Raw genomic sequence first — 24,237 nt, forward strand, 5'->3', positions numbered from 1 at the left:
AAAACAATAGAAAAAACAATTTTAAAAAAATGCACCAAGTTATTGTCTTTTAAAGGCCCCACATTATGCTATTATCTGATCTATGTTATAATATGCTTTCTTTTCACAAACATACCTCGAGTTTTGTTTTATTCACACACATTTAACACACAAATCCTGCATGTCTAGGCTGTGTTTGTCTCTCAAAAAACACACTGTTCCACCTTAATGTCACGCAGTAAAACGGGAAGTGCTCCACTGTGTTTTTAAACTCCATATACCAGCCCTGGAATTGCAAATGTAAAAGGTTGTTGTTTATATGAAAACTACCACTACTCAAAAATATGTGAATGAAACAAAACACAACTTGAAGTATGTTTTTAAAGTGTACACTACATTATAACATGGCTAAAACCTAAAGCTCTATGGATGTAACAATAACCAAAATATCGTATCATCAAAAGTCTCACAATATCGACAGCTGTCACAATATATCGAATTATAAGTTCCTTTGCTTAAATACATGGTTTTATAGTAGCAACAGGTTATAAACATTGGGAACTACATATCCCATGATTCATTTCAGTGCAGACAACATGAAGAAATATGTTTTTTCCTTGAATTCTTGGGATTATGACGGTAATAATTCGCACCAAAATCTTGTCAAGGTTTTTTAAAAGCAAAAAAAGTGTCCTATCTACAACTATTTTAGCCTCTTCAAAATATTGCATTAAATATCATACCGTGAGCTTTGGATATTGTTACATCCCTATAAAGCTCACAATTTTGTGTAATATGAGACCTTTAATTACAATAACAGCAAAAAGTATGACAGAAAAGGAGACATTGCTGTAATAGCCCTACTCTAAAAATATGTTGACCTTTTTTAAATGTCATCTTTTTCAATTTAAATTTTTTAAGTATAACTAATTTTAGAACATCTTAAAGGTGAAATTATTGGCCTTGGCTCAACATTCAATATTCAAAAAATGATTAAATTTAAATAGGATCAACATTTCATTTTTGAGTGTTGTTTTGTGGGTCTATCTCACACTCTGTATACATAAATGGACATAGCTAACTTGCAAGTTGTCGCATTTCCAATAGGAAGTGAGTGGACGTGATTCCGGCTCCATCAACTCTGGCAGTAATTCACTTTCTATTGAAAAACTGTCATGCTTCTCTCTGTAACTGCTGCTGTCAGGCTCTTGAATTTGGTCTTAAAGTGTTTGCATTAACCTGCTCTACATGATCCTGATGTTTTTTGCTATTTTGTCTGTAAATGAAAATATGAACATTAATAACACTGATATTTGATTAACAGTGTTGCTAAGCGCATGCTCCTACCCTACAGTGCGGGCAGGAAGTGGTGCTACCTTCTACAGCCTCTCTCCGGATTGGCTCTTTGGTTGCTATGATACTCATGGTCAGATTTCCAAATATGGAACTCAGCCTCAAATTTGCCCTATAACTGCCAGCCTCTGTGAGCTTCATTTGACTGGAGCTGAACGCTGTAGGTGACATCACACTCACTGCTCACTTCTTTACACAGTCTATGGTCTACCTCTGCACCGGTCCTCCCTTGTCAATCTGTGCGTCAAAATTTCCATCTTAAAAATGACAATTCCCATCTAGCTGCTTTCCACGCCTCCCAAAGTCAAAAATGGCACAGACTATAATGCCTTTTTAATTGCAGCTAATTTCCTTTTCCCCCTAATTAACATCTATTCAAACTTAAACAAAGACAACTATTGGGTCAGTTGTAATCACTGAAAAGCCTTGCACTCATATTTTTTGGGCCTAATCCTGAAAAATGGGTAGTTTTAGGACCACAGGGAAAGAGTACTATAAATACCATACTTGCCCCAGATACATAACATCAACATAGTATATCTTTCTGTCTGCTCCTCTGTGGGCATAGGAGGAACAGCCCTTTTTGCCCCATTTGAAGTCACGTGATTTCTCAATATAGCACTAACTCAATACAGTGCGTCAAAATCTCCATCTTCAAAAATACAGTTTACATCTAACTACTTTTCACTACTCCCAAATTAGTCAAAAATAGCAGAAAATACAATGCCTTTTTAATTGCAGTTCATGTCTCATTTCCCATAATTAACATCTTAACATCAGTTGTAATCACAGAAACGCCTTGCACTCATATTTTTTGGGCCTAGAAGCCTTGGCAGTTTCTATGGGAATAGGAGGAACAGCCCATTTGCCCCCATTCGATGTCATGTGATTTCTCAATATAGCACTAACTCAATACAATATGATCAGATAAGATATTTACTGTCCAGAAGTATATACAAAGAGTAAGAGTATTCCAGAGTATTCAAAATTGTACTTAAAGATGCACTATGTAGTAGAGATGTAACAATAACCGAAATATCGTGATATCGTATTATCAAAGTTCTCAAAATAATGTCATGGACCATCACAATATATCGAAAAAGTCTCTTTGCTTAAATTAAGAGCTATGGTGCAACAATAGCTAAAAAAAAAAAAAGACATAGGGAACTACAAAGACCATGATCCTTTGCTCCATTTCAGTGTGGACTATAAGAAGAAATAACAGTTTTAAGCACTTTTAAGTCTTTGGATTAAGTCTTGTCAAGGCATTTTAAGTGGAAAAAGTAGCATATTAGCCTCCACAAAATATCACAATAAATATCGTACCGTGAGATGTATATCGTGAAAATATCATACTGAGAGATTTGGATATTGTTACATCCCTAATCATGAGCCTCCCCACCATATCGTGAGCGTTCCCACGATATCGCAATAAATATCGTACCGTGAGGTTCATACCATGATGATATCGTATCGTGATGATATCGTATCGTGAGACGTGGATATCGTTACACCCCTACTATGTAACTTTTCTGGTGGATGGCATGCATTAATCCTTGTGGAGACAAGGAGGTAGAGTGACCAAGCAAAGTCACAGGTCAGATCTGAGAGGCTGAGAGACGTATTTCAAGGTATTTTAGAGCAATAAAACAGTCTTAATTAAATAAATGCAAGATGAGACATGGAGCATTACAAGCATGGAGACAAACTACAAAAATTACCTAGTGTACCACTGAGTAAATAGCCTGATTCATCAGCCGGTTTTACTTCATAGAAACCATCTGACCTCGAAGTGTTAGAATTTGTTCGTCTTTCCCCTTGATGAAATACACCTAACATTTTCTTTATTATTATCTTTAAATCCTTGATCTCGGGAATTGTTGACAACACTGAATATATGGCTCTTCGCTGATTGGCTGGTGCCCAAATTTGCACTTGCAGGGTTTTTGTGAACCGTCTAGTGTATTTTGATTCCTGACCTAGTCGCTGGAGAGAAATTAAATTGAGCAGATGCACTAGGTGGCGCCAGCCTGGCTATTAAGTAAATGTGCAGTTATTTCAAATAATATTACGCAAGAAGAAGAGCATAGTGGTCCAAGAAATTACTCAAGAATAAAACAGTAACTGGCACTTGAGTAACTGCAAGATGTAACCTCATATTTTTTTTAATTTAAGGTTTTAATTGGAAGAACAAAACACAAATTTGATCAAACTAAATCGTATCTGAAGGAGTGGCGCAAGAAACACAAATGTTCAAAGCATTTAATATTCTCAGCGAAAAGTTTTTATCACTTCATCACTTTTATCACAGTGGAAGGAGTAACCAAAACTGTTATCCAACTAAGGGTTCTATTTAATTGTAGAATATAAGTAGGAGTAAAAATATGAGATGTAAATATGAGAAGTAAAATTGTATTAAAAAGTTACTGAAGTTAACTGAGTAGTAACCACCTCAGGCAATATCATCTGCTGTATTCAATCGGTATGGTAAGTTATTAATACTAGAAAAAATTACAAGCAATTTCAAAAGGTGTGTGAGCAAAATTTCTAAATTGTAATTGCATTCCTGAAAAGGTGATTTGAAGGAGGACCAAACCAAAGCCAAGTGTCTGGGGGGCTTGTTTCTCTGTTGTAGCAAAGTGGTTTCAATTAGCAGTACAAATGGTGTGATTAATGGACCCGAGTATTGTCATCTGTTGGGGGTAATTTAGCGAATAAAGAGCAGGCAAATGTTGCTTCAAGGTGCGCTGTGTAAAACATGGGAGAATAATACAGGTTTTTATTATTGTTGTAAATGATCTCATTTTATTTTTGGAAGAGAAAGTAGAGCAAAAACCAAAAGTCAATATTGAGAATAGTATTGAGAAAGCTCTGAAAGGTAACTAAAACTTTCTCCTGGTCTGGATCTATTTTTGCCCTGGTTTAGTTCTGATTTAGTCCTGGTTACATCCTGGCTTAGGCCTGGGTTAGCCCTGGTTTAGTCTTGGTTAAGTCCAGGTTAAGTCCTGGTTAAGTTCTAGTTTAGTCCTGATTTATTTCTGGTATAGTTCTCGTGTAGTCCTGGTTAAATCCTGGATTAATCCTTGTTTCAACCTGGTTTAGTCGTGGTTAACTCCTGTTTTATTCCTGGTTTAGTTCTGGTGTAGTCTTGGTTAAGTATTGGTTAAGTCTTGGTTAATCTTGGTTAACTCCTGGTTTAGTTCTAGTTTAGTCCTGTTGTAGTCTTGGTTTAGTCCTGGTTAAGTCCTGGTTTAGTTCTGGTGCGGTCTCAGTTAAGTCTTGGTTTAGTCCTGGTTTAATTGTGGTTTAGTCCTTGTTAAGTCCTGTTTAAGTCCTGGTTTAGTTCTGGTTTAGTCCCAGTTTAGTCCTGGTTTAGTTTTGGTGTAGTCTTGATTAAGTCTTGGTTTAGTTCTGATTAAGTCCTGGTTTAGTCCTGGTGTAGTTCTGGTTTAGTCATGGTTAAGTCTTGGTTAAATCTTGGTTTAGTCCTGGTTAAGTCCTGGTTTAGTTCTGGTGTAGTCTTGGGTAAGTCTTTGTTTAGTCCTGGCTAGGTCTTGGTTTAGTTCCGGTTTAGTCCTGGTTTAGTGCGCACTAATGCTGTTCTGTTCGGCTGCATCGGGTTTGTAAATGAAGCTCATCGAGGCTTTTTAAAACAGCTTTCTTTACACTGTTGTTTTTGTTTATTTTTTCCCCCCAATTTTTCATCCAGTCTTTAGGCAGTCACAATTGGCACCAAACCCATGAAGTGCCCTGCCAAAAGACACAATGGAAATAGGCATAGTTGGAAATCGTGATCGAACCATGGATCTATGGATTAAATGGACTGAATGGATGGATTGATAAACAAATCATTTCATGTGTCCACAGATATTACCATTTCCTGTTCTCTCACTACCTGCCCCAGTCGCTGCGCACCCTGGTGGACAGAACAGCGAACTGCGAGGACATCCTGATGAACTTCCTGGTGTCTGCTGTCACTCACCTGCCTCCGATCAAAGTGGCCCAAAGAAAACAATATAAGGAGCTGCCCATTCCTCAGGTATACTGGACTACACAATATTATTGCTCTAGGCCTCCTGTAGCTCTAGCATCCTACCCATAGTTTCACAATCCCTCTATTCCCTCCTAAATCTTCTCGCAAAGGAACTATTGCCTGAAGAACTACAATCACAACTGAACCTGGAATGGGCTGCCAATGCTTCACCTTGTATAGAGAAAACATGTTTTTTTCTCATTCAAAGTTAGGGATGCACTGATCCGATACTGGTATCAGATATCAGAACCAATACTGAAAATTTCGGTGTCCAAATATCGGTTCAACCAAAAGTCTTTTTTACCTAAATGTATAGGTTCAAACAGGATATTTACTGGTCATAGAGTGGCCAAAAAGTCTCACAATGTTTGAACTTTTATTTACAGAAAGTATTTGCAGTATTTGTTTGAGATGTAAATAACAGCTATATCACACATTTGAATCAGTTCTGTCTTTAATTTTTGTTTTATGGAAATAAATGCTGTTTTCAGTCGTTGTACTGGTATCAGTTAATAACGGGTATCGACAGGAGCTATTGTATCGGAATCTGTATCTGTATCTGAAAAAGATGGATCGGTGCATCCCTTTTCTAAGTACCATATTTTTCGGACTAAAAGTTGAGCTCCGGAGTATAAGTCGCACTAGCCAAAAAATGCATAATGAAGAAGAACATATAAGTCACACTGGACTATAAATCACACTTTTTGGGGGAAATTTATTTTATAAAGTCAGAGATCAAGAACTGACATTTCATCTTGAAAGACAAGTTATAGTAAAAACAAAAGAACAGAGAACCACAGACTGTTAACGTTACATATGAACAGTTATTGAGATAACTAGAGCATAAACAACAGAACAGAACAAGTTTACCAAACTCTCCATCTCACTCCAAATCACTAAATCCATTGAGTTCTTCATCCTCGATGTCACTTCTGAGTAACTCTGCAACCTGCAGAGGTAAACAGAGAGCCACTTCCTCTTCTGCGTAGCTGTCAACAGGCTCAGCATCAGTTCCAGTTAGAATTATTCTTACCTTTCTGAATCCCAGCAGGATGGTTTCGGTTGTCACTGAAGTCCAGGCTTTGTCGATCCATCCAGTGACAGGACAGTGGCTCTTTCTGCAGCCGAAATGTGCAGTAGAGCCAAGTGACAGTGGTAATGTGACAGTGACAGAAGTCATAGGAGTAGTAGATACTGACACACAAGACTAGAGCCTCTCGTGGCTGTCAGTATGAAAAATGTAATATATAAGTCGCACCGGAGTATAAGTCTCAGGACCACTCAAACATGAAAAAAGTGTGACTTATCGTCCGAAAAATACATGATATGGCCAGGCCATGTCTAATGGTAAAGCTCCGAACCTAAAGAATTCCCAAAACACTGATTAATGAGTTGCTGCAAGTGCAGAGAGGATTCAGATCAGAGAGTCCTTTTAGGTTTAAACAGGATTTCTATATAGATCTCAGAGCATCAAGAACAAATATGAAACTTGCTAAACATGTCAATCCATTGTTTTCTACAAATATAGCATTTTCAAAACAATAAAAGGTAATATGGTGTTAGCAGAAGTAAAATACCCGCTCTTTAATATATCTTGTGTATAATTTGACATGTTTAAACTTAGAACGTTTATTATATCTTGTTTGTCTCTCTTTAGGGCACCAAAAGTGTCCCGTGGGCCAACCCTGAACACTTTAACCAGCGTCAGGAGTGTGTGAACTCATTTGCCAGCTGGTTTGGCTACATGCCGCTGGTCCACTCTCAGTTTCGTCTGGACCCAGTGCTTTTCAAAGACCAAGTATCTGTCCTCCGAAAGAAATACAAAGATCTGGAGAAGGCGTGAAAACTCGAGAACAGCGCCCCCTATAGTTTAGAGGCCTTCTGTTGCCCTGATTTTGACAGTGAACTGCGTTGTGTTGTGCAGGAGACAGACCCTGGCGGACTGTTCTGAACTAAAGCATACCACGAAGCTTTGAATGATTCTTCGAACTCCACAAAGAGAACAGTGGATATTTTGGGACCCTTAAATTGGGTGTTTGATTGTGAAAAGGTGCATTTCTATTGAGCAAGAGGAAAATGGGAAACTCTAAAATGAAAGCTACTGCAGTGACAATACCAGGGGTGTTTTGTGACTGTAACCATGGAAACAGGCCAGTTCAAAATGATCAAAGTGTAAAATGAATAAAAGTTTATAAAAGCAAAAATGTGTCTTTCTTTGGAGCGGGCAAATGTTTACAGATGTAGCAAAATACAATGAACTGTCCAGTTTTATACTACAATGGGTTCTTTTACATTGAACATATGTTATTAGGACTGTCTGGGGTTGTTCTACATGCATCTCTATGGTAGAACTTTTAGCAGTGAATGGAGAGACAATGCACACATGAGCAAACACTGTCTAAAAGTTAATTGAAAGTTGATAAGATTGTCTGAAAGCTCAAAGAAAAACACAAAATGGATTTAAACAACACATTTTCAGGAGCCTATGAGCAATACAAGGAATGATACAAGCATTAGGTGTTTGATTTTCAATTAAAAAGGTGAGAATGAAAACTAATGGCTAATGTGAGCAACAATTCAGTAATATAATTTTTCTAACTCTCTGAGGGCCCTATTTTTTAATCTTACTGAATGCAGCACTACCACACACAGCTTGGTCACTTTTACACTTTTTCATATTTGAGACTAACCCTGAATTTACACCAGGAGCGTCAGCAGCACGTAACGTCAGCAGAGCAGTATATGTGTATACTTTTAAAAGATTCAATTTACACTAGAGGCAGCAGAGCTGCTCCTGTGACACCAGCCTTTGGCCATTGGACGCCGTTGTGGATGGTCCGACCGGTTTAAATGGAAAGCCAAACCTGCGCGTATGCTGCTTGTAACAGTGTTGAAATTTCTGCCGTCAGACAGCTGGAAGGTGTCAACTCTGTCAGTCCATTCTGATCCATTTATTTAAACAGTGCTGTGAGCTTAAGCGAGGTCATTATAGCAGCTCACCAATGGTGTTTCCAAGAAAGTAGCTGCAGTGGATCATAAATGTTTAACAAGGGAAAAGCCTGCACTTTTGTCAACTGACCAGTCGCTGACAGAGTTGACAAATGTAGAACTCCAGTTATGTTTTTGAGGAGGTAGGATTTTAACATGGCTTAAAGCTCACAAGAATCCTTTTTGTCTAATATAGGACCTTAAACTTAAACATCAGATGATTGTATTTTGATGTGAATATGAACATAGTTCATGAGTCACTGGTCCACATCAGACCTGAGTTCTTCCAGTGCTACTTTAGAAGAAATTTGATCTGATATGATCCAGTTTAATTAACCCTTTAGGTACACATATACTCCTCATGAATACCAGGTTATTGTGCCAAATACTTAACTTGCTTTGTGCTAACACATGGTTTTAAATATTTTAAGTATGTGTTTTGCCCAAATATACTCAAATACATAAATGACTGATCACTGTGGCTTGTCTGGTCAGTACCAGGAGGTGGTCACTGCTTTGACATTTTCTAAAGCACCTGGAGGAGTTTTTAAACATGCAAAGTATATTTATGGGTATTTGTTAGTGGACTAGCTCATTGTTTTAATTGTTGTCATATATCTTTAAATAATGACAAGGAGATGAGGTAAGTTAATTCTGTTTAATGTAATGAAGTACCAGGACTAGGGTGGTGTCCATGGTCACCTGTCTGTTCAGGGGAACATTTTAAACAGGCGAGGGACATCTCCTCTTCATCAGAGGTCTTTCTTTTCTTCTGAGATGGACCAAAAAAGGCAGCCTTGACTGAAATGAAGAAAAACACAGTTAGAGACAAAAACTCAATACAAACATGTGAGTCTTTGTATAATGATTAGCTGTGTTAGGAAAGAGCTTTGATAAACTGATCTGATTTGATTGCTGGGCGTGTCCTGCAGTCCTGAAGCACATATTGAAGAGATGAATCAAAGGCAAATGTTAGTCCACATTGGTTCTCAGTAAATGAATCATAAAATATGTGAAATAGGTCATACTTCTATATTTAATGGTTTCTCCTGAAACTGACTGACCAGGACGCAAAACACTGAGAACAGTATCAGTGACCTGTGCTTGTTCCTGATATTTGGCCTGTTCAGATGGAGGCATCTTGTTCCACTAGAAAATAAAGAAGAGAAGTTTAAAGCTTGCATTGCATTTGTTCAGAGCCATTAAAAGTAGGCTGATTATTAGAGTAAACCTACTCTGTGTTTGAGAACAGCAGAGATCACAGCAGAGTCTTTGGTGTTGAGCTCTCTCTTGACTTGAAACCACATCTCATCTTTAAACAGAGACATAGCGGTCAGTGGTTCTTTCAGGGGAGCAGAGACCTCTGCTGTGACCTGATCCTCCACCATTTTGTGTTTTCTGGAGGCCTTACCAGAGCCTTTGGTCTCTGGGTTTTGAGACTTGGTCACTCTGGAGTCCCTTTTCCCAGACTTTGTTTCACTAGAAGCTTTAGTGGAGTTCTTAGGCACAGGCAGAGCCGGCGCACCAGCTACAGGATGTGGAGCCATTATCACATGATAACGGCCATTGTCCACTGCCTGGTGGTGCACTGCTGAACCCTGTAGTTGAACTACCACAGGGTGACTGTACTGTTTATGTGTCATAGTTGAAGCAAAAGGCAATTTCATGTTTTTGTATATAAATTACCCTTGGTGAAATTAACATGTGCATTTGTTGACTACTGCAGACGATAAAACATGGATTTAATCTTCTATTCATATTATGTCTTTTTGCTTTATGTCACTGTTTTACTGTTTTGCACAGTTTTTTATTGGTGAGACTCTTTTGCACTTCACTTCCAGTGTTTTAGCCCTCTTCTGATGACAGAGGCTAAGATAACAAGGGCTGAGTTGGCAGTGTCCTTGGCACAACAGCAGAATTTCTCTATCAATGACATCATCTCAATATTTTCATGGGGAGACTCCCAAATATTGCCCCTCCCTCTCTGAGATTAGTTGTTCCTGTGGTATTTTTTCCCCATTTTCTTGCACCTCAAATAAGAGAAGTTTTGCACTTAAACTATTAAATGTTAGATTTCAGTGATTCTTGAGCAGGGTCTCAAACTCAAATTACCCGGGGGCCACATTAGATAAAGTCTGAGTGAGGCTGGGCCGCATTGAGTATTCGATAAATAGCGGTTGCACGGGAAAAAAGGAGAGAGAAAGAACAACACGCAACACACTTTCTTAATCTTTAATAACAGTTCAGAACATGAAAATGTATTCAGAATGTAAGTTTAAACTAATACGTCTACTCTTCTTCTTTTGCCTACTCCTTGCTGGTTGGAACCTGGCTACGATTCATCTTGTACAGCTGAGAGATATTTGGCTTGCAGGAGGAAGCAGATCCTTAGGATAGATTGAAGATGCTCATCAGTGAGCCTTGACCTGTATTAGGTCGTTTTCACACCGACAGTATTTGGTGCGCACCAAACGATCCATTCAAACCAGAAGTGGTTAGTTCGGTTCGTTTGCGTTGGTGTGAAAATGTCAATCGGACTCTGACCCGGACCAACTCAAGTGGACCGAGACCTCAAAAAAGAGGTGGTCTCGGTTCGCTTGAATCCACACCAAATGACCAACTTTGGTGCGGTTCTTCTGGTGTGAACGCGAACCCGGGTCCAAACCACAGACAGCAGGTCCAAACGAACTATTCTAGATGCATCATGGGAGAAACGCGTCTCCTGCCTGTAATGACTCGCTGTACGACTCCAGCGCAGTAACAGATTGTTGTTAGACGCAGCCGCGACTCATTTTCGAAATATTTTACCAACAATGGCCAATACAGAGAATGTAACACACGAAGATCAGAGCAAGAACGTGCGAACGTGTGGCTCCAGAGTGAGTCAAAAATGGGGGTGTGTACTTCTGTTCAGGACCTGCACAGAGGTCCCCGTGTTCCCCGTGATCATGTAGGAACCAGCATTTGTTATTTTAGGCTTTAATTAACCAAATAATTTCATGGCAATGGGCAATCGCCCATTCAATTGATTCACCTTTAAAAAATGTCCTGCTTTTAGCCTAGTGTGAGAAATACAGTCGGACTCGATCCAAACCGGAGTCCCGAACCAGCAGGAGCAGCTCCGGTTCTGTCCGGGCTCAGATGACGTGGAGCGGGGAGTGAAAAGCGCTTTTCCCGGGAAGAACCAAATGCGGACACCAACTAAACTGGATTCACGTTCTGTCCGGATGCTTTGCACCACCTCGGAACCAGCCGCGGTTTTGAGCGCAGAGGACAGGAGCAGCACAGACCTGTAGGTGTAGTCCACAGCGCATTCTCACTTTCCCCGCACGGAACACGAACACGGAACCAGCGCGCAGACGGCGGAACGTACCCGCTCAGACCCAGTCATTGCGCACTGGTCTTGCTCGCCACCGTCTGGAACCAGCACATGGAGGATGGAGCCTCCGGACCATCTGACCAACGCGCTTTAGGACGACAGAAGACCAAGGACCAGACCCCAGCGCTGTCGTGAGGAGCTGCGCGCTACTGTGAACGCTGTTGGCTGCTGCTGTTACCCGAACTCAGAACTGATGCGGTGAGTTTGTAGAAAGTTCTACGTTGCTGTTTTATGAGTTCATGGTGATAAGATGAGGACGACCAGCGGTATTAACAGGGAACATCAGTATTGGTTACTGGAGATATCACTGTTCTACCGGGATACAGAGGCTCGTTAATTGGACCAGTTTTGGTTCGTTTGCCGGTGTGAAGCGCCACACTGGAGTGTATCTGCTTCTCGTATGTCAGACATGGATGGAATACGCTTATTTTTGCCTCGTAGTTTTTGCTAACATGTCGCCAAGCCTCTGGACTAGATCACTGCAGTTTTGTGGCGCCTGCATATTGATGGGACAGCTGTGTTTGCCGCTGAGTGTGCGTGGATTTCGGCGATGCACAGGTGGAGTTTGGTCATCGTGTTGCCAGCAAGTTACGCACCGAGTGTTGAACAGGTAAACAGACTGTCAATGTCTTTTTATTTCTTATTAGCTCCTCCAATAAAGGTCCCATACTTATGAACAGGAGGATTCTGTCAGCGCCTCCTCTGCTCTGATACTGTGGTTGTGGGAGCGTAAAGTGAAGTGCACACGTGTACCACCATGTGTGGTTTGTTTTGGTTCTTCGGTGACGCCGTATGTGCACGTGTATGTGCACGTGTACTCGTATTAACAGATCCACTTAGACTCGTTGCTTCACAACTGCTGTAAATTGAGTTTTGGGATGTAAACTGCGTTAATAATCTGTTGTGAATCTGCACGGGCACCGATTGCAGCTTCATCTGTCAGTGCGGCCCGCGGTAAGGGTGGGATTGTGCGTACATTACCGCGGGCCGAATTATTCTTTGGAATCAAGTGGAGGGCCGCAAAAAATCCTTCCGCGGGCCGCAGTTGGCCCCCGGGCCGCGAGTCTGAGACCCCTGTTCTTGAGAGTCAGGACAAAGCAGGTCCTCCAAAACACAGCAACTCATAGAAAAAAATGTAATTTATTAAAATTAAATTATCATAATTGGCATAATAATAAAGTTAGATCTAAGGGAGATCTATATACTGTTGCTATTCATTTGAAAATATTTTGGATGTTTTTTAACATTTTTGACATAAACGTAAATGCAAATTTTGAAGTCAATGTGTTTTGTGTCCTCCGCCAGGGTTCAGAGATTTCAACTCAAAATTTTTTAAAAATGATTAATGTGAACAGAACTGCATTAAATTATATCAAAAGGTTTTATACATTTTAAATATCTAAAGAATACCTATGGTAAACTTGTGAAAAAAATAAATAAAATCTTCATAATGCAGCTCTTCAAAATAGTGTCCCAACTTTTTGTCAACTCAGACATTTTGAAAAACCTTATTAAATCAGGCTTGTGACTGTGATTTCATGTGAGACTTGTTTAACAGCACAAATCATCTCACCTGTCGTAGTTCAAGCTAGGTCAGTTCTTTCTAGACAGACTGGGTTAAAATAAAGCTCTAACTTGAGCAACAAAGCATCAGACAAAGCACTGCATGCAGCTTGTTTCACACCGCCAGGGAATATTGATGACATCAGCCACAAAGTATCAATTACTGACATTTTAATCAAAGTTAGATCTAATTGTTTTAGATTGACAATGATCAACTTGGTGCTTTTTAATCAAGAGTCAGTTTGTTGTGGCCCTGATACAAAGTCTGTCTTGTTTATTTTCATTATAAAAATGTCAGGCCTACTTTCAATTCAGCCTACCTTTCTAAAATCATTTTCAAGCATTCTCGCACAGATATTACCCATTTAAATTTTATTAGAAAACTGATCATCTGTACAAAATATGAGGTAACCCAACAAAACTCTTAGTCCCAAAAGTTTACAAAAATACATTTACAGTCAGTTCTTTATAATCCCGAGGGCAAACAGGTGTGCTGTAATAGAAAGCCATTAAACTACATGCAGTCACTTAACATGAAGCAGGCACCTGAGATTCAAACACAATACAAGTCTATACGGGTGTATTAGGAGCAATTATTCCCATTGAAAACACAGCAAAGTGATCCCAATCCTATGAAAAGGGAAAAGCTATTTGTCTGTGAATTTAAAGATGTGTAACTAGCCTGAGGCAAAACCAACAAATTCACAATATGCAAAAGATGCAAACAGATTAGGCAAAAGTTAACAGCTGCCAAGTACCAAAGATTACCATGTTGATTTTCAATGGGGTGATAAAAGGTGTAAATTAAAGTGGGACAGTGTTCAAATGTATGTCTTAACTTCACCCCACTGTCGAGTGTAATGGTCAAAAACTATCCTGTCTCATTTCAAAATGAACTCAAATTCAAGTTGAATAAAATGAGGGAATATTCAAAAATGTAGTTTTAAAGGTTTGACATTTTTCAGCGCAGAATTCAGTGCATTTTCAAATTAAACAGAAATTCATGTACTGTTATAAAAGATTAAATAAAAAAGATATTTCCAGCTCAGCTCTCCAAAAAATTTAAGATAATACTTGCATTACCTAAACATTGGCTTCCACTATCATCCATAACTCATTTATAATCACCAACATAACCAGGGAAATTATATGATGATAAGCCTCCATCGTTTCAATATAAAAGCAGAACAAACTCAAACTTTCTAAAGAAGACCTATTGGGTCTGCTATACAGTTATAATCTATGACAGCCGTGGATCATTATGTTATCATTTTCACATTTTTAATTCAATATTTATCTAAAATGACTTAATAAAAGAAACATGTTTACTGACTTTCACATTCGAAAACTGCAGTGTCCAATGGGAGCTGACTCATCACAACAAAGAGCCTTGGAGCTGTTGGCACATCTGATGAATAGCTGCACCTTTTTCATTTGTACAAAAAATGACTAAGTAACGCTGCCAAATACTACGTGTATCACCGATTAAGAAAATTAAATTGGAGAATGACGCAAGTACAGAGCAGTGGGCGTAAACCAGTGGCAGTGAAAACGGGAATTGATCTGCAAAATGGTGTCTTGGAAATAAGCCAGTAAAGATTGATAGGTCTGCTAAACAAGAAAATCAGCATCTGAAAATTCCTCTTTCACCATAAATTGAAAAAGTATGTATCATTTAGTTATAAGAGTTTAAATAAAGTTTGAGGTTATTTCCGCAGCGTTAACATGGCGTTGACGTCCCACAACAGGTTCCTCATCTGGTCCATCAGAATCTTCATCTCCTGGTTTTTCTGACGCACTTTCTGCAACAGACAAGAAGAAGCAATCACTATAACTGCCTGATTAGTCTGATTATAGAGCATACATGTGCAAGCATATGTGAACAAATGAGAGAACTGTGGAAAAGTGAAAATAATTTGGACTGACTGATAAAGATTATGAAATGCACAAAGTATGTTACAGGCAAAGTAGGCAGGCAGTTTTAATGACTTTGTTTTGGTAGATTTATCCCACTTCATGTCACACACAGCTATCTCATTAGTCAGTTTTTAGCAGCATTCAAGTATTTCATGTATTGTTTTAATGGGATAACCAAAAACAAGATAATATAAAAATTAAAATAAACCTGTTGGTTCATAGGGCCTACAAAGACAGTTTGTTAGCATAGTTGGACTGAGACAAGATCTCATGCCACAAATTCATGCGAGACTAAATTGCCACAAGACTGAGCACACTTGAGAAAAGCTTGTGAGATTTTTTTCCCATGTGTTTACATTTGGATTGGACAAAAAGGGGTTAAGTGGTGGCAAATTATATTTCTTGAGAACCTTTAGCTGTGCAAAAAGCTGTGCTACAATGACAGAAAAATATTAAATAAGATAAATAAAAGTGAAGCCAGACTTTACCCGTAGAATCTATTTACTCTAAATAATGAAAATTATGGAAAAAAATCTTGTCCTTGTAGTTGCCACTTTGAAAACTATTTGATCAAATTGGTTTAATTTTTTTTTTAACAGCAACTGAGCCACGTGTAAGTTAAAACATACCCTAGCTTGACTGCATGGCTTCATTAGACCCCGCCCAAAAAATCATAGACCAAACCATTATTTACAGCACAGGACAATACAATAAAGGACAAAAAAACATCTTATTAACCTATTACTTGCTATTATAAAATGGGACACACAAAAAATTGTGAAGAACTACAAATTGCGGTGAACAGGTACAAGTTTGCCTCAGACTCTTTGGCCTGGGGTGCAGACTCTCACCTCTTTGCTCTCGGCTGCCCTACGGCTATTTCTAAACTTGCCTGAGATCTCCTGCCCAGCGGGACTTTCTCTGCAAAGTGAACCAAAACGATACGAAAGAAATGCTAGACATAAGTCCCAGCATTGAAGCGCCAAGAGGTGTGACGATACTGCCCCCTACTGGAGATGGACGGGGAAGTAAGCATAAGATGTAATGCAAGAATACAAAACAACAAACAGCAAACATAAAGGCTTTCATTACTGCTGCTTAGTCCAATTTGTAAGTGGTGGTAGTTTGTGGTATAAGAATTAGCTTGGAGGGACTACAGTCAAATTCAACTCAAGCAAGATGGCAGAAATTATCAAGGCTACTCAAAATTTTTGCTTTACATTGCATATTTATATTACTGGGCGTACAAATACAAGAATATGTTAAATTAGTTTATTATAAAAGCAAACAAGCTTTATACCAATAGATATTTCAGACGAGATTTTCATGGCATTAAATTTTATTCATCTTGCATTTATTCAATTACAGGCGTTCTTCTTGCAAAAAATATCTGGATAAAAATAAATTCTCTCTATATAAGTGTAATGCTATACTGTGCAATATTCCAAGCAAAGTCGACAAGAGGACAAGCAGTTGGTAGACCCCCCACCAGAAGTAGCAGGTGTGATGAGGGTATATACACACAGTTAGGTCAACAGACATTTTTGTTCTTCTGATAATTAGGGGTTTTAACAGTACAGCAAAAGCACAAACCTCCATCACTTCTTTCCGTTCTTGGATAATGGCCGGATTACAGGGCTCGACTTTGGCGGACAGCAGTTCTTCTCCGACATATGGAACAAGCTGAAGATTTAACACAAACAAAGTGTCAATATTTCCAAACACAATGGCAGCATCTGACTTTTTCAATGTATTTGAGCTTTTTTCACTCCAGTCCAGCTATATTGTTTAAGCAGGTCTTTAGGTCAAAATAAATCTGCTGTGTCCTTTCTGCATCTAATTATAACATATTTTACTCTCTGAGAATCAGGAAGTGTCCAAACTCATAATCCACCACAATGAGTTAATAAGCAATTTTCACAACTTCTCAGAGATCAGAGTGAAATTTTTCTGTCATGGTAAAGCTAAAAACAACTAGCATGCTAAATACACAATTCCTGATTCTCAGTTTTATCACAGCAGCAAAACTCCGCTCTGGTCTTTGAAAGTAGTTGAAAGCACTTATAGACTCACTGTGGTGAATGATTAGGATGTCCGGAATGCATAAGGTAAGTGAGGAATAACTTTGAACCACTGGAAACTGTTTAAAATGTACCAGTTCTATTTTTCACATTTTGGAGACAGTAAAAATCAGGCACAATGCCTGAGAAACTGTGTGTATACAAGGTGTGAGTCCTGACCTCTGCTGGCGCCTCCTGCAGGTCAGAGGTCATCTCTACACAGCGCTCGTACAACAGCCTAAGTTTTTTGAAGAGGAGAGCCAGCTGTCTCAGATGCTCCTGCAGTTTTCCAAAGCGGTCCTGGTACATGGCCTGGCTCTGGGTCACTCCATTGGGAAGCTGCAGCAAACACATAAAATTATGGACTGGGATTTAGAAGCAAAGAGGGAAAAATGAAGTACAGGATTTCGAAGTTAGTGGTTGTATTAGAAGGGTTGTCAAAAAATGTACACTCAGAGATAATAAAACTTATTAAAACTAAATACTCTTTCTCCAGCCATCCGTCCATTTTATTCCGCTTGTCTGGGGCCTGGTCGTGGGGGTAGCAGTTTAAGTAGGGACTCCCAGTAGGGACTTCCTTCACCCTGGACACTTCCTCCAGCTCCTCTGGGGTCAACTGAGAGTTACTTAAAGCCTGTCCTGGGTCTTCCCCAGGGCCTCCTTCTGGTGGGACATGCCCAGAGCCACCTCAGCTGGCTCCTCTCGACATGGAGGAGCAGCAGTTCTACTCCAAGCTCCTCCTGTGTGACTGAGCTCCTCATCTCTAAGGGAGCACCCATCCACCCAGCCGTCTATTTTGTGTTTATAATAGACGGAACCCAAAATATCAATGTGGCATTAGTCTATTAGTCATCAGCCAATCAGAAAGAACTGACTTGGCTGGAAGTACAACAACCGAGCTGATTTTTATTCTTAAATGTCTCTCACACATAAAATTACAGTCACAGACTAGCTAGCCAGCATCAGCCAACAGTTTCTTAGTTAGTCTCTCTCACCTTTATCTCACCTGAAAATCAAAACAATTACTGTTTTAAGAATACACTTCATGACAGGACAAAAGCTAATTTACATGTGAAAGGGTTTGGTTCATTTCAGGTCTGTTAATGGATAAAGTTAACTTTCCTTAATTTGTAAAAAGTTCCAAAACACCTCTTCATCCTAATGAGTTATGACAAGGTGTAAAGTAACACTGCAAGTGAGACAATTAGACAGTGGAGCAGTGTGGAGAGAGGAGAGAGAAAGAGAGTGGAGCTGACAGCTGAAGCACAGATTGGACAAATGAAACCAGACAGAGGCCAGAGCAGAGCTGTTAGTGTCCACACATGTCTGCACAGGAGTCAGCAGGTTTGCAAACTCAGAATTTACAATTGTAATTACATTATTCCAGATGATAATGAAGAGTGACTGTGTAAAGCTATACATCAAACACAAGGTGAGAGGCATACTAATACAGGTGCATTGACTACATTGTTACAGTTGTTGTTTTTTTTAGGAAATATGAATTACATTGTAAACAACAAACTACGAGTTTAATTAACATTCTTTTGACTAATGTATTTTTCATCACCTATTTTGCACTGCTGTTAGTTAATAATGGTTCCTTTTAGATGATACTAGAACAACTACAAGTCACGAACAGGGCCTTTAATGCATCTGGATGTTTTAAATAAGCAGAGTGTACTAAAAAAAAAAGCAATGAATCAATACGAGATTTATACTAAACTTGCCCCAGATACAAGGGATGTCACATGAGGTCATCCTGAGTCTACAGTTTTTACACGTTCCTTTTAACATTTTGCTGTTTTGTTTGACAACTTTCCGTAGATCCTGTTTCTGATCTTATTTCTTTGTTAGGCTACATTTAAAATGTTGAATAAGCTTCACACCCCTTTCAGCATCATCATTGACCACTTTCCTGGAATGCACAATTTTAGCAGCCTTCTGAAAGTGCTTCATCAGCCCAGTCTGCCGGGGGAATTGCTAAAAATGTTTTTGGCAGATCAAGAGCTTAGAAGAAACTGGTGGTGACAAAATCACTGATCTGCTTCCCTTCATAATCTGCGTGATTAAGGGCACATCACTTTGGTGAAAACCTCTGAACCTTGTATTGTGAGCCATCAGCTTCTTCTGTTCTTCTATCTTAGTAGAGTCGAAGAATGCCAGGCCCACCATTTCTTCACTCAAGTAACAAAGATGTCTGCCGAAAGCTGTTAAGGCTGCTTCCCTGACAACTGAATTTTCATACTGTGACAGCTTCTTAAGGAACACCAAATCATTTGCAGGAGCTTTAAAACTTCATGCAACTTGAGCAACCTCAAAAACATCTCCTTTTTCTTCCAAAGATGATTTAGGAAGAACCCAAATCATCTTTTGGATGCTAAAACCTAAAGCTGGGTTCTAATCGAGGCTGTCTGAAATTTTATTTTTTACCATGCTTTGATGAACCACCCTAATCTCCCCAACATATTTTGGAGTGTGATATATTGCTTAATCAAATATAGATGATAAACAATAATATACGAACCAAACAATGGAGCACAATTATGCCAAAACTATTCTAAATGTACAAAAATATTAACTATATATAAACAAATAGGAGAAGTTATTTATACAGCTCAAATCTCATCATAGTGCAGAAAAATAAAGTTCCCCACTATTACAAAGAAAATGTCTCCACAATAAATATTGATCCATCTATCATACACTGAACAATAAGTAGTTATTATTGTGATAAGCCTCACTGTACCTGTGTGGCTCGTGAGAGCTGAAATATTTCCATAGTCCGGGTGACAATGTCCTGGACCGTCTCTTGTCCAATGCGACAGAGGAATACAGGGGAAAACTCCCTCATGGCGCCAGGCTGAGGCTGCTGTCCCGGGGCAGCTGTGGCTCCAGGGGGCAAGTGCTGTGGCTGAGGGGGCATTCCAGGCAGACCCGGCTTTGGAGGTAATGGAGCCGCCATTACTGGGGAGAGCAGGGGTACAATAATACAGTATGTTTAAATAAAGTAAAGCAAAGACATGGGATTTATTGGGGTGGGCAGTAGTAAATGAGTAGTTACATCAATCAATGTTTCCCTCAGGTTTTACTAAGCCTATGATTGTACATGTGATCCATATTTTAATAATTTTATTTAATATGATTTTTGGAATACTTATTACATATATTGGTCAAAAAACACAAAATACAGAATAAATATATTAAGTTGTATATGTTTTAACAATACCACAAGCATTAAGTATTGTTTTGTTCAGATTATTATTTAGATTATGGGGGCCACCATAGTCTCGAAATGGGAAACCCTGCAACAAAACTTGAGAAACCTTTCAATACTTCTTTCATACTTTACTTGTTACTTGATTAATATATTTCATAGTGTATTATTATTCTTATTCTTACTTGAGTAACGGTATATGTTACACTCTGGCCTTCTGACAGAAGGTTACTTCAAATTATAAATCAGATTTATAATTTCAGAACATTTACACTTTCCTGAGTTGCATTTAACTCAAATACTTTTTTCCTCTTATTTTGCTCTTTCTTGAGTAAAATTTTTAGTTACTTATCCATAAAAACACTGTAAATGTTGAAATTTAAGATTCAGGGTCATCTAGTAACCATTTATTAAGCAATACATATGGCACAATGCTATTGACTTAAAGGTGCATTGTGTAACTTTTCAGGTGGAGGGTCCGCCAAATGCTTTTCTCCATATTATTATTATTGTCTTGTCTGGAATGTTTCACAGTATGGTATTAAACCTTTCTATCTTCATGAAGACCAGACCAAGTTACTGGTCAGATCTGTGGAGAGGAAAAAACGCTCACAGTCACAACGCCTGTTTAGTATTTTTGAGCCATAAAACGACCTGTAATTGGTGTAAGGTAGAGTTGTTTAATGTCATACTCTGGAACATTTCAGGCAATGACGTATCCACAGAAACAAGGAGGTGACTGAACTCCACCAGAAAAGTTAGAGAGTGCATCTATAGGCTATGATTTTGATACAACACACAAGTCATCAATTAAATAAAAAAGGCAATGCAAAAGTCTCATATGTCCAAATTTCAGCTAAAAGAAGTGCAAAGAAGTCAGGTTGTTCTAAGGAGCTAAAGACGCTAGCGCCCAAAACAAAGGAGAGTCCAATGAATGAAGAGGCTAAGCACCTGAAGCTAATCAGCTAGCACGACAAACGACACGTGCCTCACCTTATTAAATGAAATCTCTTTAAATTGGACCTGTCCCGCTTTGAAGTGGCCCAAAACTGGCGTTATTTCAAAGTATCACGTTAAAGAAGACATCATGAACATTTTCAATGAAGCAGCGCCAGCATGAGCGCCAGTAGTGTTTTGTTGCGTCACTTCCTCTTCCTCCGCGCAATGCATGTCGCCGCCAGATGGCGCCATTACAGTTGCACAGCCTATGTTTATAATCTATTGTTATTTTTAATAGATTCATGTTTACAGTCCTTATTTTTCTAATTGTCTTTATTTTATTTTACATCATTACATTGACATAAATACTTAAAGGCAATGAACCATTTCATTACCAACAGAAACACCAGAGCGGAGTAAGAACGAGGCCATTCCTGTTGTGATGTGTTGTGTGATGCCTGTTGCCTCTTCAACTGCCCTGACACAGATCTGCTGACCCTACTTGACCAATTCTCCTGTTAAACTGCACTGAGACCTTTGACTGAGACACCAAGGTGATTGAGAAGCACAGTGTTAAATTTCCCTTGGGGTCAATGAAGTATCTCACTCTTCCATTCACTGTAGCCTTTTCACACACTGGCAAGGCATAGTGACGCATTTGTCCCTCCAAACCCGAATGAATTAGTGAGTGCCACCCTCCTGCCCTCTGGCCTCCATGGTTGTGCAGCGCAGGGGACGTAGTTCAGGTCAAACTCTGGCTCAGTGCGATCCAGGTTGAGGGTGGGTGGTAAAATGCCATGGTAACAGGCCAGAGCAGTAAAGGCTGCCTCCAGGGCCCCAGCTGCTCCCAGGAGGTGCCCCGTGGCCCCCTTGGTGGAGGACACGGCAAGGCTGAGAGCGTGCTGAGAGAAGAGCCTCTTGATAGCGGCATTCTCAGCGGCGTCTCCCAGAGGTGTGGAGGTGGCATGGGCATTGACATAGCTGACCTCTGCGGGAGAGGTGGAGGCATCTTTCAAAGCAGCCGACATACATCTGGAACATGGTCAAAACGCAACAGAGAAGTTATATACAGAACAGGACAGACAATCTAAATTGTGTAAAAATAGGATCCACACATTTTTCTGTATAATCCTGTGGTTTAAAGGTGTTTCACCTGACAACAAGCATGCCTATGTCAGGATAATGTCACTGCTGTTTTGATACTAAGATTTTTAAAATATATTTTAGTTCATTTTGCTGACAGAAGAAAAAAGTATGCCAGTTTTTATCTCGTGTATAGGTCCAGTATTTATATACAGAACAATCAAAGTGAAATCTAGTTAAAACAGCTGCATTTTAAGAGATAAAAGGCAAATTCTACCAGAATACCAACCTATGAAAATGATTAAAGGAGAGGGACATATAGATTTGACTTTGTTACTAGTGTTTCCTCATCATTTAATTACTCAAATTTTTATTTCGTTTGATTCATGAATGTTTGAGTAATCCTGTGTTGTCCTGCTTGAGTGATCAGAAAATTAGTTTTTCCACCTACCCCCTATTTCTGCCCCCAAAACTCATAAAGTCTTCTTTAACTTACCTAAACGCTCCATCTCCATCTGCGCTGGGTGCTGTTATGTGCGAGGCATCCCCTGACAGCCCGTACCCCAGCACCTCTGCGTATATCCGGGCTTGTCTCCTCACTGCATGCTCCATCTCTTCCAGCACCAATATGGCTGCACCTTCACCCATCACAAAACCTTCTCTCTCTGGGTGAAAAGGGCGGGATGACATCTTTGGTTCATGGTTCCATTTGGTCGCTAGTGCCCTGGCTCTTGCAAACCCGGCTATGGACAGCGGGCACACACAAGACTCTGTGCCCCCCGTTAACATGGCAACCGCATCTCCATGTGCTATGAACCTGGCAGCATCCCCAATTGCATGGGCTCCCGTTGTGCAAGCTGTTGACACTGCATGATTTGGGCCTTTAAGTTTGTGTTTTATACTAATATGTCCGGCTGCCATGTTTACCAAGATCCGTGGCACAAAGAAGGGGCTGACTTTGTTATATCCTTTATCATAGAAGGCAGAAGAAGTGCGAGCAATCTCTTCCAGTGACACCATCCCCATACCTACAGCCACCCCAGTGTTCAATTGATCCTCCTCACTGGCAGGGCACCAACCAGAATCCTCCAGTGCAAGCTGCGCAGCCCCAAGTGCCATCACACTAGCAGTGGACATGCTACTGATCTCCCCACGAGAGGCAAACATCTCCTCCTTGAATTGACCCTCTTCAGTACCCCTAGGAACCAGGGCAGCCACTTTACAAGGGACTTTCTTGTACTTTTCTGGGTCCAATGCGACAATCCCACTGTGGCCCTGGATAAGACGAGTCCACGGATAGGTTGTCCCAGTGCCTAGTGGACAAACCAAGCCTATTCCAGTCACCACAACGCGTCTTCTGTGCGTCCCTGAACTGCAGCATCTCAACTGTTCTTGAAAGCATGTATCATTTTGGAAAATAGTCTTCAGTCTGTGTGATCTAAGTTGAATCTTGCTCAAAAATACTGGTAAAGACGACATACTCATGGATGACACGTTGTTAATCTTTAGCGGGTGTCTTTAGTGATTAACAGTCAACATAAAATCGTTTTATGATCAATGTTATAGAAGAATACCTGAACCTGAATATCCATGCTGTCAAATTTAGGGTTGTCCTGAACGGTTTTAGGTCATCTTGTTGAACGCCTTAACCAAAATACTTGTTCAACTTATTACAAATGATCAAATAATAAAATTAGATAATTTATTGATGTAAATTATGATATGATGT

General features: G+C 39.6%; 3 protein-coding genes across 3 annotated transcripts in view; 1 reads left to right on the forward strand and 2 right to left on the reverse strand.

Annotated features, from left to right (window-relative positions):
• ext1c (exostoses (multiple) 1c) overlaps nt 1–7,513 on the forward strand; it is a 206,607-nt gene extending 199,094 nt beyond the window's left edge. Inside the window, exons 11-12 of the mRNA XM_020917681.2 lie at nt 5,200–5,371; nt 7,023–7,513. Of these exons, the coding sequence (XP_020773340.1) occupies nt 5,200–5,371; nt 7,023–7,208 (358 nt within the window). The 3' untranslated portion in view covers nt 7,209–7,513. The remainder of the gene's footprint in view (nt 1–5,199; nt 5,372–7,022) is intronic.
• Nucleotides 7,514–13,648: 6,135 nt separating this feature from the next.
• On the reverse strand, nt 13,649–21,618 carry zgc:114119 (Mediator of RNA polymerase II transcription subunit 30-like). Its single transcript, XM_020917687.2, has 5 exons — nt 21,480–21,618; nt 20,019–20,236; nt 17,453–17,611; nt 16,806–16,895; nt 13,649–15,097 (listed from the first exon to the last, which is right to left on the reverse strand). Exons 2-5 carry the CDS (start codon nt 20,232–20,234, stop codon nt 15,002–15,004), a joined length of 561 nt encoding a protein of 186 aa, XP_020773346.1. The 5' UTR covers nt 20,235–20,236; nt 21,480–21,618; the 3' UTR covers nt 13,649–15,001.
• A 435-nt stretch (nt 21,619–22,053) lies between these two features.
• Nucleotides 22,054–24,146, reverse strand: oxsm (3-oxoacyl-ACP synthase, mitochondrial). The gene is made up of 2 exons (XM_020917693.2): nt 23,005–24,146; nt 22,054–22,457 (listed from the first exon to the last, which is right to left on the reverse strand). Exons 1-2 carry the CDS (start codon nt 23,991–23,993, stop codon nt 22,055–22,057), a joined length of 1,392 nt encoding a protein of 463 aa, XP_020773352.2. The 5' UTR covers nt 23,994–24,146; the 3' UTR covers nt 22,054.
• Nucleotides 24,147–24,237: the final 91 nt, after the last annotated feature.

Source organism: Boleophthalmus pectinirostris, unplaced genomic scaffold, assembly GCF_026225935.1.
Source record: "Boleophthalmus pectinirostris isolate CB_2022bp ecotype Guang Dong unplaced genomic scaffold, ASM2622593v1 HiC_scaffold_21, whole genome shotgun sequence".
NCBI classification, from domain to species: Eukaryota; Metazoa; Chordata; class Actinopteri; order Gobiiformes; family Gobiidae; genus Boleophthalmus; species Boleophthalmus pectinirostris.

What these genes read in the sequence shown, in the direction of transcription:
- zgc:114119 (XM_020917687.2), bottom strand. Translation starts at nt 20,234, where the DNA reads ATGGCGGCTCCATTACCTCCAAAGCCGGGTCTGCCTGGAATGCCCCCT. An exon ending in AGCTCTCACGAGCCACACAG is followed by an intron (nt 17,612 to 20,018) that starts GTACAGTGAGGC and finishes TGTTTGCTGCAG; the next exon opens with CTTCCCAATGGAGTGACCCA. An exon ending in AACGGAAAGAAGTGATGGAG is followed by an intron (nt 15,098 to 16,805) that starts GTTTGTGCTTTT and finishes TGTCTGTTGCAG; the next exon opens with AAAGTGCGTCAGAAAAACCA.
- oxsm (XM_020917693.2), bottom strand. Translation starts at nt 23,993, where the DNA reads ATGAGTATGTCGTCTTTACCAGTATTTTTGAGCAAGATTCAACTTAGA. An exon ending in GATGGAGATGGAGCGTTTAG is followed by an intron (nt 22,458 to 23,004) that starts GTAAGTTAAAGA and finishes ACCATGTTCCAG; the next exon opens with ATGTATGTCGGCTGCTTTGA.